The sequence below is a fragment of the Heptranchias perlo genome, chromosome 31 (genome assembly GCF_035084215.1).
Source record: "Heptranchias perlo isolate sHepPer1 chromosome 31, sHepPer1.hap1, whole genome shotgun sequence".
Taxonomy (NCBI): domain Eukaryota; kingdom Metazoa; phylum Chordata; class Chondrichthyes; order Hexanchiformes; family Hexanchidae; genus Heptranchias; species Heptranchias perlo.
This window is the reverse complement of record NC_090355.1, coordinates 6,823,528-6,837,340: the sequence shown is the minus strand read 5'-3', so window position 1 is coordinate 6,837,340 and position 13,813 is coordinate 6,823,528. Positions and strand designations below refer to the sequence as shown.

The 13,813-nt window shown below is 46.2% G+C and overlaps 1 protein-coding gene across 1 annotated transcript in view; it reads right to left on the bottom strand.

The window, feature by feature from the left end:
- The window catches only part of abca2 (ATP-binding cassette, sub-family A (ABC1), member 2), a 457,180-nt gene that overhangs the window by 47,123 nt on the left and 396,244 nt on the right, over positions 1–13,813 (bottom strand). Inside the window, exons 35-37 of the mRNA XM_067969563.1 lie at positions 7,142–7,202; positions 5,751–5,925; positions 2,377–2,492 (exon numbers count right to left, since the gene is read on the bottom strand). Of these exons, the coding sequence (XP_067825664.1) occupies positions 2,377–2,492; positions 5,751–5,925; positions 7,142–7,202 (352 nt within the window). The remainder of the gene's footprint in view (positions 1–2,376; positions 2,493–5,750; positions 5,926–7,141; positions 7,203–13,813) is intronic.

Here is a 13,813-nt window from a genome sequence, read left to right as displayed (position 1 = left end):
GATACTTCTCAGACCATTGTGGTATTCGTTAAACTTACGACATGTTCTACATGGTCAGGAATAAAATGAGAATTTGAGGAATGGAGAGATGATAACCAGACGAGATCTCAAGTAGTAACCAGAAAGGATTATTTGGTCTTGTCTACCTTACTTGGTCCTGAAATCCATGGAAAAATGTGTACTCGCCATCATTGAAGTTTCCCAGCTCAGATATCTCCCTACTGGCATTCAGGAGAAGAACCAGTCCCATAGCTGGGTCTGAGCTGAGTGGCTCCCGGCTGCATGTGGAGACCCAAAATTGCAGGTCTCTACACAGAGGGGTCAAAATGCTAAATAGCGGAAGTAGAGCGAAGCGATTCCACAACCAACGGATCAGATCAAAGCTCTGCAGTCCTGCCACATCCAGTCATGAATGGTGGTAGACAATTAAACAACTAACGGGAGGAGGAGGCTCTGTAAACATCCCCATCCTCAATGATGGCGGAGTTCAGCACGTGAGTGCAAAAGGCAAGGCTGAAGCGTTTGCAACCATCTTCAGCCAGAAGTGCCGAGTGGACGATCCATCTCGGCCTCTTTCCGATATCCCCACCATCACGGAAGCCAGTCTTCGGCCAATTCGATTCACTCCACGTGATATCAAGAAACGGCCGAGTGCACTGGATACAGCAAAGGATATGGGCCCCGACAACAAGAGAGGGTCTAACCACCTCCCCTTGACATTCAATGGCATTACCATCATTGAATCCCCCATCATCAACATCCTGGGGGTCACCATTGACCAGAAACTTAACTGGACCAGCCATATAAATACTGTGGCTACAAGAGCAGGTCAAAGGCTGGGTATTCTGTGGCGAGTGACTCACCTCGTGACTCCCCAAAGCCTTTCCACCATCTACAAGGCACAAATCAGGAGTGTGATGGAATACTCTCCACTTGCCTGGATGAATGCAGCTCCAACAACACTCAAGAAGCTCGACACCGTCCAGGACAAAGCAGCCCGCTTGATTGGCACCCCATCCACCACCCTAAATATTCACTCCCTTCACCACTGGCACATAGTGGCTGCAGTGTGTACCATCCACAGGATGCATCGCAGCAACTCGTCAAGGCTTCTTCGACAGCACCTCCCAAACCCGCGATATCTACCACCTAGAAGGACAAGAGCAGCAGGCACATGGGAACACCACCACCTGCACGTTCCCCTCCAAGTCACACACCATCCCGACTTGGAAATATATCGCCGTTCCTTCATCGTCGCTGGGTCAAAATCCTGGAACTCCCTTCCTAACAGCACTGTGGGAGAACCTTCACCACACGGACTGCAGCGGTTCAAGAAGGTGGCTCACCACCACCACCTTCTCAAGGGCAATTAGGGATGGGCAATAAATGCTGGCCTTGCCAGCAACGCCCACATCCCATGAACGAATAAAAAATATAAAATCAAGCATTCAAATTGCCTGCATAACAACACTCACTAATTCACTGTCTACAAAATACTTATTTCTAAGAGAAATGATAATGTGCTAACTATATGGATAGAAGTCTTTAATTTTTTCTTATATTTCCTTTAAGGTCAGAGGCTTCTTAGTTCCAAGTACTGCCTCTTTGAATAAGAGTCATTACTACCATATTTAAAAGTACGCCAACAGTGTTCCTCAGTCAGATTCTCCCTTTGATCGGTGGACTACACCAACTTTGTTGGGGATTCCTGTACCAGCTGTCTTAGGTTGAACAGTTATTTAAGTTACATGGCTGAGGTTTCTTCTTTCTGACTTTTTTCCCCTCCATCTCTCCTGAATCTTGCCACAATTACATATGTGCAACAGCCATTGAGTACCTACCCCCAAGCGTGACCCTAGACAGCAAGTGCCAGTAGGCTATTTCATGGATGGAAGGCATCGCTGTTGAGCCAAATCCTGCTCTCACCTGACATCCACACAGGCACACTTTCTAGCAGAGGTCACCGTATAGCGACCAGGAATGGGAACTCTGGTTGATTTCCACCTGCACCCACCCTGTCCCCCACCACCCACCCACCCAACCAGCCCAGGAGCACTGTGGCCAACTGTAGCACACTATTTGCTGTACTGCCTGAAGTTGACCAACTCAGCACAGAATGGAAATCAACCCTGGCGCCTTCTAGTCTGTACAAATTAGAGCCTTTTCCCGCTAGGCCAAAAGGAGACCACCATAGACAAAATCCAAGCCATAAAACATTGACTGAGAACTGGCATAAATTTGGCAGTAAAATCAAAAACGATATCAGAATTTGTGACGTTATGAACATTATACTTTTCATAAGGACGACATAAAGATTAAGGGCTTACTGTTCATTTAATTTCTGGATTTAACTTGCGGCCGTACCACTTGACTTACCCATATAGCAAGAAGAGTGAGAGGACCGCAGGGAAGTTGGTGGGCGAAGTGTAGGCTGGCAGATCAAACACAAAGAGAATGATGATGCAGCAGGTCGCTGGTACCAAGTAATTCAACTGGAGATACAGAAACAGAGGAAGGGGAAATAAATGTGAATGAACAAACGACAACTAAACATCAACAGCTGTTCATGTTGTCTGCTAGGGGAAAACAGTGAGAACTACTAGGTTTTGAGCCAATTATGATTCACATTTCAGGTCGGTTGCGTAAAAAAACAATGGTATCTTATTTGGAATTATGCATTTTGCAAATTTCTTTATCGGAAGTTATTTCAATTCTGTTATAACAGTTTACTGATAAAAGTGCAAGTGGTTTGTTGCAGCAAGTCAACTATTATGGTTCAGATCAATTTGCAACCCACCATTTTCACTGCCACCAGGACATTTTAATACTTAGGAAGCAAATTGTGCTGCACATGGAAAATTTAGAAATACAGGATATCACGACATGCCAGGTCACTTGCCCTATTGATAAAGTCACGCTGCTTAAATTGGTCCAAGCGTATAAATACAAGGCAGAAAATTATAGCATTGTTCCTCTTTAAATAAACCTATTAGAAAAAGAATTGCTTATTCTCAACAACTTGCCTTTAATGTACAGAATGCCTGAAGGCAGAATGGCGTATAGAAAACTACACTGAGCCAGGGAAGCGGCAATTAGGAGGGGTAACCAAAAGCTTGGTCAATGAGATGGGTTTTGAAATGTTTTTAGAGGACAGAGAGGTGAAGGGATCTAGGAATGGAATTCCAGATAGTAGGACCCAGGTAACTGAAAGCTTTCCTACCAACGGTGGTGTGAAGAGGGGGTATGCAGAGGAGACCAGAGTCAGAAATGGGGCTGGAGCAGGCTGTAAAGATAGGGAGAGCAAGACCATGGAGGAACTTGAAGATGAGGGTGTCAAATTTGAGGCGTTAGGGAACAGAGACCAAGTGTAGGTCACCAAAGACAGGGTTGGTGGGCAAGCAGAACTTAGCGTGGGGCAGAAACATGGTAGGGCTTTGGACAAGCTGGAGGTTTCAAGACCATCAAAGACAGTGCTGCAGTAGTTGATTCTGGAGGTGATGAAAGCATGTATAAGATTACTAAAGCAATTCATTTTACTGAATTGCCAAATAATCCCTCAACATTAGACAGGAAGACATCGATACACCAACTGGTACCTCAAATACTCTGATTACCACTCAGAGGGTAGTGTGGGAAAACCTGTGACCTGCAATTCCATGGCATAGTGCACTGCTGCACCAACACATTATACCATTGCCCTTTCAGGTATAATGCATTTCAGATAGTTTGTAGTCTTGCAGGACTCATGACCATATTGAACATGGGGCAATGAAGTAAAAGTTTTTTTGTTTACAGTGATTATTGCCATACTGAGTTGGAACACTGAAATGAACCTATGCAATAGTAATATCTTCAATAGTTCAATAGAGTCAGGGATAGTTCCCTTAGACTGGAAGGTAGCATATGTAGTTCCTATTTTCAAAGAAGGGGACAAATCAGAGCTTGGGAACTACAGGCCCATCAGCCTGGCATCCATTATTGGGAAGATGCTAGAAGGGATCATAAGAGATGCCTTCATGATCACTGGGAAAGGGAAGGGACGATTAGAAATTCACAACACGGCTTCCGAAAAAATAGGTAGTGCCTTAAAAATTTGACAGAATTTTTTTGAGAAAGTCACTAGGGTAGTGGATGAGGGTAATCCGGTAGACACTGTCTACCTGGACTTTAAGAAAGCCTTTGATAAGGTACCTCACTCTAGGTTACTTCTCAAGGTAGAATCTTGTGGTACCAGTAGGAACTTGAATCGCTGAATTAGGAATTGGCTCCAATCCCATAGCCAAAAAGTTGTAGTTAACAGCTGTGGCTCAGCCTGGATGCATATTACTAGTGGTGTCCCCTAGGGATCGGTACTAGACCCACTACTGTTCACTGTCTTTATTAGTGACCTGGACAGTGGTGTTGGGAGTATGATCAGTTTGTTTGCAGATGGCACCAAAATCTGTGCAAGGGTTAAGATATAGCAGAGTGTAATCAAAAGCAAAAAGATTTAGATGTGCTAGGGGAGTAGGCCACAAATGGCAAATAGCATTTAATTTAGATAAATGTAGTGTCATGTTGGTAGAGCCAAGACAGAATACATGCATCATTTGCAGGGAACAATACCAAAAGAGGTTGAGAGAGAAAAAGATCTAGGTGTTATTGTGCACTGATCACTGAAGGTTCGTGACCAATGTACAGAAACTATAGCTAAAGCTAACAAGGCATTGGGTTGTATTAATAGAACCACTCCACAAAAATCAAAGGATATCATTTTGACACTATACAGGTGGCTGATCAGACCGCATCTAGAATACTGTGCCCAGTTTTGGTCCCCACACATGGTGGGTGATAAAGTGGTCTTGGAAAAGTTCCAGGGGAGAATGATTCCTAGCTTGAAGAACGTCAGATACTCAGATAAGTTCAAGGACATTGGACTATTTACTTTAGAGCAGCCAAGACTTAGAGGTGACCTGATAAAGGTCTATAAAATAACTAAAAGGCTAGATAGCGTCCCTATTGATCGATTATTCCAGTTTAACATATTGGGGAGGACCAGGGGACATGAGTTTAAACTATGTAAGAGTCAGAATGCACTGGATGTTAGGCGGTTCTATTTTTCCCAAAGGGTAGTGAGTCTCTGGAATACATTGCCGGCTGGTGTGGTGGGTGCTGACTCTCTGCCTTCAAGAGGGAGATGGACCGGTTCCTGACTGGGGCAAAGATTGCATCATATAGAAGGTAAGTGTCTTTATAGATAACACTTGGTCCGTGTGATCTCCTGAGCGGGTCAGAGAGAAATTTTCCAGAGTATTTTTTCCCTTATTAGCCCTGGGTTTTTCTCTCTGATGTTTTTGCCTCACCCACGCAATTACATGGCTGCGGAGGTTTGGGGGAGGGAGGAGGGAGGAAACGTTTAGTCATGATGCTCCGGCCATGGTGTGGGGCAGGCTTGATGGACCGATTGGTCCTTTCCTGCCCGTTAATTTCGTATGTTCATACACACCCACACAATAGGGAATCTTTCATATATTTAAAGGAGAATGAAAAAACAGAATCTGTGTTGCTATGAAATGGTAAGCCTTGGTAAACCCAGCCAAGAATGTGATTCCAATTCTAAAATCAGTGTTGCAGCTCTGGAGCAACCGTGGTATGCCGTGAAACAATCACGGTGAGCTTTATGCCACTGATGCATTTTATTGCAAAAAGTGACACCTTGAGATCAGTGCTGAAATTGCTTCCCCCTCTTTAAGAACTAAACCTATTCTCACCATGTCCCAGACGTAGTTGGCCAGCCAGTAGATAACAGGGTCACATCCACTAACAAACTGCAGGTGTTTCGCTTTGGTCGATTTCTCTGCCACCAGAAACACCACAAAGCTGGCTGGGACGAAGGACATGGCCACGATGATGAAGATAGCAATGACCACGTCTGTGCCCTGCAGACTGAGAACAATTCAAGGAAAGAACTGAGAATTTCTGAATCCAAATCACCAGCAAGAGATTATACCACAGGTTAATAACGATCAACAACGCAGCTTCGAGCTAGTCTAATGGGGGAAAAAAGTACAGACATAAATACTTTTCTATCTAGGTTCTTTTGGACAGTATTAATCAATAAAAACATTGGTCCATCCCAGGGAGGTCTCCATGTATGAAGTCAAAGCTACTCCATGATCTTAAGCTACACAGGAGTAAAATGGACAGTTTTTCCTCTTTAGTACCATGAAGATACTTTTCCCATTGATGCAGGTGAGGCTGACATAAATTGTTCTCTAGTGACTTAGCAAATGTGAATGTGAGGTTAGGTTTCAAACTTGGGTCTCCCATCTAGTCATGCATCACACTGGTCGTAGTTATCAGGCCACACATAGGCAGGGTTAAAAAGCTGGACATTAATGTACAAAAGTTTTCAGCTGTTTTCTGTATTTGGGGACCCCCAAATGCTCCTGGGAACCCAGTGTCCTAACTTACAGAAGATACTGTCAACTACGAAAATGAAAACAGTGCCGTCATTGCATAATTTTTCTTTTCTTAGCATGTAGCAATAGGAATAATGTGGAAAGAAGTCAACAACTACAGAAAAAGCATTGAATACAGGATCCTGCCCAGCCACAGACAGATGGAAATCTGATAACCTCACAGACCTCTTGGGAAGCCCTCGTAGACCCTCAGAGTCCATGGAGCTCAGTTTGAAAATCTATGGCATCATATAATTAATTACTAATTCACCTGCGTGATGTGCAGTGACGTGCTCAGTAGTGTGATAACATCTACCACTGAAATAGTTTAACTGCACCTACTCCCTCTTGTGGCTAGCCACCAATAGGAGCTTATTGCATGAAACATGGTGTAGGAAAGCCTGCGACCTGCAATTCCATGGCACAGTGCATTGGTGCACTGTATCACACACTGCATCACTGCCCTTTCAGCTGTGACGCATTCAGGTACTTGGTTGTCTTGCAAGGCTCATTATTACATTGGCCGTGGGGCAGTGGAGTACAGGTTTTTATTTTCAACCAGTGATTCTTTATAGTCATAGATTGATTTGAACGTCAAAATGAACCCCAGTGAGATAGTCATTTACGTGCACACAACAAGAAAACTGACGGTGAACAACCCAGAACTAAATATTAAATGCAATGTTAACTCCTATTCTTACAGGTAATCGAGGGACAAGCTGGCGCTGGTCTTGTTCATTGGGTGGTTTGTCACTGTGATACCTACAAGACAAAAGAAGTGTAATTATTAAAAACAGCACTGAAAATGTATTTCATGTCGTTAAATTACTTGCTAACTCCACACAAGAGCTAATACAGTTCCTATATAAGAGTAACTGTGCTGTTTTCAAATTCAGCACCAGTGAATTGGGGCTTTTTTTAAAGAGGCAGATCACGATAATAGTTCAGACAGATGTTGCAAGCTATAGAGAACGTCACTGAGTCAAAGCTAAATAATACTGCGTTATAGGCATTTAATGAAGTTCTTCCATCACCATCCCTGGGTATGTCCTGGCCCACTAGCAGGACAGACCCACTAAGGGTGGCGGTACAGTGATATACAATCAGGAGGAAGTGGCCCTGGGAGTCCTCAACATTGACTCTGGACCCCATGAAATCTCATGGCATCAGGTCAAACATGGGCAAGGAAACCTCCTGCTGATTACCACCTACTGCCCTCCCTCAGTTGATGAATCAGTCCTCCTCCATGTTGAGCACCACTTGGAGGAAGCACTGAGGGTAGCAAGGGCACAAAATGTACTCTGGGTGGGGGACTTCAATGTCCATCACCAAGAGGGGCTTGGTAGCACCACTACTGACTGAGCTGGCCGAGTCCTGAAGGACATAGCTGTGAGAATGGGTCTGCGGCAGGTGGTGAGCGAACCAACACGAGGGAGAAACCTACTTGACCTCGTCCTCACCAATCTACCTGTCGCAAATGCATCTGTCCATGACAGTATTGGTAGGAGTGACCACCGCACAGTCCTCGTGGAGACGAAGTCCCGTCTTCGCACTGAGGACACCATCCAACGTGTTGTGTGGCACTAACACCGTGCTAAATGGGATAGATTCAGGACAGATCTAGCAGCTCAAAACTGGGCATCCATGAGGCACTGTAGGCCATCAGCAGCAGCAGAATTGTATTCCAGCACAATCTGTAACCTCATGGCCTGGCATATTCCTCACTCTACCATTACCAACAAGCCAGGGAATCAACCCTGGTTCAATGAGAAGTGTAGAAGAGTATGCCAGGAGCAGCACCAGGCGTACCTAAAAATGAGGTGCCAACATGGTGAAGCTACAACACAGGACTACATGCATGCTAAACAGTGGAAGCAACATGCTATAGACAGAGCTAAGCGATTCCACAACCAACGGATCAGATCAAAGCTCTGCAGTCCTGCCACATCCAGTCGTGAATGGTGGTGGACAATTAAACAATTAAACGGGAGGAGGAAGTGAACATCCCCATCCTCAACGATGGAAGAGTCCAGCATGAGATTGCAAAAGATAAGGCTGAAGCGTTTGCAACCATCTATGGCCCGAAGTGCCGAGTGGATGATCCATCTCGGCCTCCTCCCGATATCCCCACCATCACAGAAGCCAGGCTTCAGCCAATGCGATTCACCCCACGTGAGATCAAGAAACGGCTGAGTGGACTTGATACAGCAAAGCCTATAGGCCCCGACAACATCCCGGCTGTAGTGCTGAAGACTTGTGCTCCAGAACTAGCTGCGCCTCTAGTCAAGCTGTTCCAGTACAGTTACAACACTGGCATCTACCCAATAATGTGGAAAATTGCCCAGGCATGTCCTGTCCACAAAATGCAGGACAAATCCAATCCGGCCAATTACCGCCCCATCAGTCTACTCTCAATCATCAGCAAAGTGATGGAAGGTGTCGTTGACAGTGCTATCAAGCAGCACTTACTCACCAATAACCTGCTCACCGATACTCAGTTGGGGTTCCACCAGGACCACTTGGCTCCAGACCTCATTACAGCCTTGGTCCAAACATGGACAAAAGAGCTGAATTCCAGACGTGAGGTGAGAGTGACTGCCCTTGACATCAAGGCAGCATTTGACCGAGTGTGGCACCAAGGAGCCCTAGTAAAATTGAAGTCAATGGGAATCAGGGGGAAAACTCTCCAGTGGCTGGAGTTATACCGAGCACAAAGGAAGATGGTAGTGGTTGTTGGAGGCCAATCATCTCAGCCCCAGGACATTGTTGCAGGAGTTCCTCAGGGCAGTGTCCTAGGCACAACCATCTTCAGCTGCTTCATCAATGACCTTCCCTCCATCATAAGGTCAGAAATGGGGATGTTCGCTGATGACTGCACTGTGTTCAGTTCCATTCGCAACCCCTCAGATAATGAAACTGTCCGTGCTCGCATGCAGCAAGACCTGGACAACATCCAGGCTTGGGTTCATAAGTGGCAAGTAACATTCGCGCCAGACAAGTGCCAGGCAATGACCATCTCTAACAAGAGAGAGTCTAACCACTTCCCCTTGACCTTCAATGGCATAACCATCACCGAATCCCCCATCATCAACATCCTGGGGGTCACCATTGACCAGAAACTTAACTGGACCAGCCACATAAATAGTGTAGCTACAAGAGCAGGTCAGAGGCTGGGTATTCTGCCCCGAGTGACTCACCTCCTGACTCCCCAAAGCCTTTCCACCATCTACAAGGCACAAGTCAGGAGTGTGATGGAATACTCTCCACTTGCCTGGATGAGTGCAGCTCCAACAACACTCAAGAAGCTCGACACCATCCAGGACAAAGCAGCCCGCTTGATTGGCACCCCATCCACCACCCTAAACATTCACTCCCTTCACCACCGGCGCACAGTGGCTGCAGTGTGTACCATCCACAGGATGCACTGCAGCAACTCCCAAACCGACGACCTCTACCACCTAGAAGGACAAGAGCAGCAGGCACATGGGAACACCACCAGCTGCACGTTCCCCTCCAAGTCACACACCATCCCGACTTGGAAATATATCACTGTTCCTTCAACGTCACTGGGTCAAAATCCTGGAACTCCCTACCTAACAGCACTGTGGGAGAACCTTCACCACATGGACTTCAAGAAGGTGGCTGACCATCACATTCTCAAGGGCAATTAGGGATGGGCAATAAATGCTGGCCTCGCCAGCGACGCCCACATCCCATGAACGAATAAAAAAAGACCTGGACAAATTCCAGGCTTGGGCCAATAAGTGGCAAGTAACATTCGTGCCAGGCAATGGCCATCTCCAACAAGAGAGAGTCTAACCATCTCCCCTTTGACATTCAATGGCATTACCATCGCCAAATTCCCTACCATCAACATCCTGGGGGTTACCACTGGCCAGAAAGTTAACTGGACCAGCCACCTAAATACTGTGGCTACAAGAGCAGGTCAGAGGCTGGGTATTCTGCCCCGAGTGACTCACCTCCTGACTCCCTAAAGCCTTTCCACCATCTACAAGGCACAAGTCAGGAGTGTGATGGAATACTCTCCACTTGCCTGGATGAGTGTAGCTCCAACAACACTCAAGAAGTTCGACACCATCCAAGATAAAGCAGCCCGCTTGATTGGCACCCCATCCACCACCCTAAACATTCACTCCCTTTACCACCTGTGCACTGTGGGTGCAGTGTGTACCATCTACAGGACACACTGCAGCAACTCGCCAAGGCTTCTTCGACAGCACCTTCCAAACCCACGACTGCTACCACCTAGAAGGACAAGGGCAGCAGGCACATGGGAACACCACCACCTGCACGTTCCCCTCCAAGTCACACATCATCCCAACTTTTTTTCTTTATTTGTTCATGGGACGTGGGCGTCGCTGGCAAGGCCAGCATTTATTGCCCATCCATTGGAAATATATCGCCGTTCGTTTATCGTCGCTGGGTCAAAATCCTGCAACTCCCTACCTAACAGCACTGTGGGAGAACTTTGACCACACTAACTGCAGCGGTTCAAGAAGCTGGCTCACCACCACCTTCTCAAGGGCAATTATGGACGGGCAATAAATGCTGGCCTTGCTAGCGATGCCCACATCCCATGAACAAAGGGGAAAAAAAATCTCTATGTCTCACTGGAGAGAAAGAACTTGCATTTATATAGCACCTTTCACGACCTTAGGATATGCCAAAGCGCTTCACAGCCAATGAAGTACATTTGAAGTGTAATGTAGGGAAATGCGGCAGCCAATGTGGATACAATAAGCTCCCCCAAACAGCAATGAGATAAATCTGTTTTTGTAATGTTGGTTGAGGATAAATATTGGCCTGGACTAAATCAATTAGAGCCTTGTATGTAGCCACAACCCTGCTCACGAACAAGCATCTTTGTTCGTAACATAGTGCAATGTTCTTTACTAACACAGACTATTCAATCAACTTCACATGTATGTAATTAGCAGGTAATCGTTTGGAAAGGGGATCCTGCAGCTTTGAATGTTATCAAATCTGTTACATGAGAAACACTGGTGTGGCTACATTGAGGTCTACTCAAGGGCTGCAGAGTTTACCACGACTATATCAATCTGTTAACTTCTTTCTACTGTATTTCAATAGCTGTAACGAAGTTCACTATAATCCTGATGTGATCTTCTCAATCTGCACTGCAAATCTGACAACAAAAGCATGCAAGAGAAGACAGAACAGTGATCTGTGAATCGGAAAACAACTGGTTTTATATAAAAAGGTAAAAACACTTGTAATGAATTACATACAACACATTATATTTCCTGGTATGAAAGCATCAATTAAAATCACTGCTCTATGAGCTGTGTGGTATCATGTCACACCAGTTTAGGTCATGCAATCTATCAGATCACTAAGGTTTAGAGTCATAGAAATTTACAGCACAGAATGGGGCCATTCAGCCTATCACGCCTGTGCCAGCTCTCTGAAAGACCTATCCGCTTGATCCCTTTCCTCATACCCTTTAAAAAACCCTTATTTCGCCTCCAGTTTTACCAAAGCTCAGGTTCCCCCTCCAGAGTGTTGCCAGACCAAACTACCTCCCCCATTCCATGCTGCCAAACTTCAGCAGGTCTACCCCTGTACTGCCAAACGTTAGGACCTCACCTCAGTCCAAAGCCCAGGACCATCCCCAAAAGGTTACAAAGCCCAGAACTATTCCATAGTGCTACCAAAGCTCAGGAATATCCCCAGGATCATCTCCCAGTGCTACCAAAACCCAGGACTATCCCCAGGATCATCTCCCAGTGCTACCAAAGTCCAGGAACACACTCATGACAATCTCCCAGTGTTACCACAGAATAATAGACAGAATTCGTTGTGTAATTTGCATGTAATTCAATCCTCAAAGTACCAGTAAAAATCCTAGAACACCATTTAATATGAATGGAAATCTGAAATAAAAACAGAAAATGCTGGAGAAGCTCAGCAAGTCAGGCAGTATCTGTGGAGAATGAAACAGAGTTAACGTTTCAGGTCGAAACCTTTCGTCAGAACTGGAAGATGTTGAAGAGTTAAAGTTTTTAAGCAGGTACAGTCAGGGAAAGGGGGGGGAGGGGAGGAGGTGAGGGGAGGAAAGAACAAAATGGAAGGTCTGTGATAGGGTAGAGGGTACGAGTGATTAAATGACAAAAGGGATAATGGTGCAAGGCAAGGAAGGTGGTAATGGGACAGGTTAAGAAACAAAAGATTGATCAGGAGTAAATGGCAGCAGCAGAACCATTACCAGCACCTGCTGACTGAAAAAAATGGGAGCAGTGGTTACGATCTGAAGTTATTGAAATCAACGTCGAGTCCGGAAGGTTGTAAAGTCCCTAAACGAAAGATGAGGTGCTGTTCCTTGAGCTTCCGTTGAGCTTCATTGGAACAGTGTAAGAGGCCGAGGGCAGAGTGGTCAGAGTAGGAGTGGGAAGGGGAATTAAAATGGCAAGCGACCGGCAGGTCAGGGTCACGCTTGCAGACAGAGTGGAGGTGTTCAGCAAAGCGATTACCCAATTTGTGTTTGGTCTCCCCAGTGTAGAGGAGACCGCATTGTGTGCAGCGGATACAGTGTAGTAAATTGAAAGAAGTACAAGTAAACTGCTGTTTCACCTGGAAGGTGGGAAGGGAGGAGGATAAGGGGCAGGTGTTGGATCTCCTGCGCTTGCATGGGTCAGAGGGTAGATGCACTTTTATCGGGGCCATTGAGCGGGTGTTGGAGGTGATGGAAGAGTGGACCAGGGCTTCGCGGAGGGAGCGGTCCCTTGCTGAGAGGGGAGGGGAAGATGTGTTTGGTGGTGGGATTGCGCTGCAGGTGGCGGAAATGGCGGAGGATGATACGTTGAATGTGGAGGCTGGTGGGGTGGAAGGTGAGGACAAGGGGACCCCATCATGGTTCTGGGAGGGAAGAAAAGGGGTGAGGGCAGAAGCACGGGAAATAGGACGGACACGGTCGAGGGCCCTGTCAACACTGGAGGAGAATCCTTGGTTGAGGAAAAAGGAAGACATATTGGAAGCACTGGTGTGGAAGGTGGTATCGTCAGAAAAGATGTGACGGAGACGGAGAAACTGGGAGAAGGGAATAGAGTCCTTACAGGAAGCGGGGTGGGAGGAAGTGTAATCAAGGTAGCTGTAGGAGTCAGTGGGCTTATAACAGAAATTGGTTGACAGACTATCCCCAGAAATGGAGATAGAGAAGTCGAGGATGGGAAGGGAAGAGTTGGAGGTGGACCATGTGAAGGCGAAGGAAGGGTGGAAATTGGAAGTAATGTTGATGAAATTTTCCAGTTCAGGGCGAGAGCAGGAAACGGCACCAATACAATCATCAATGTACCGGGAAAAAGAGGTGAGGGAGGGGCCCGAGTACGGCTGGA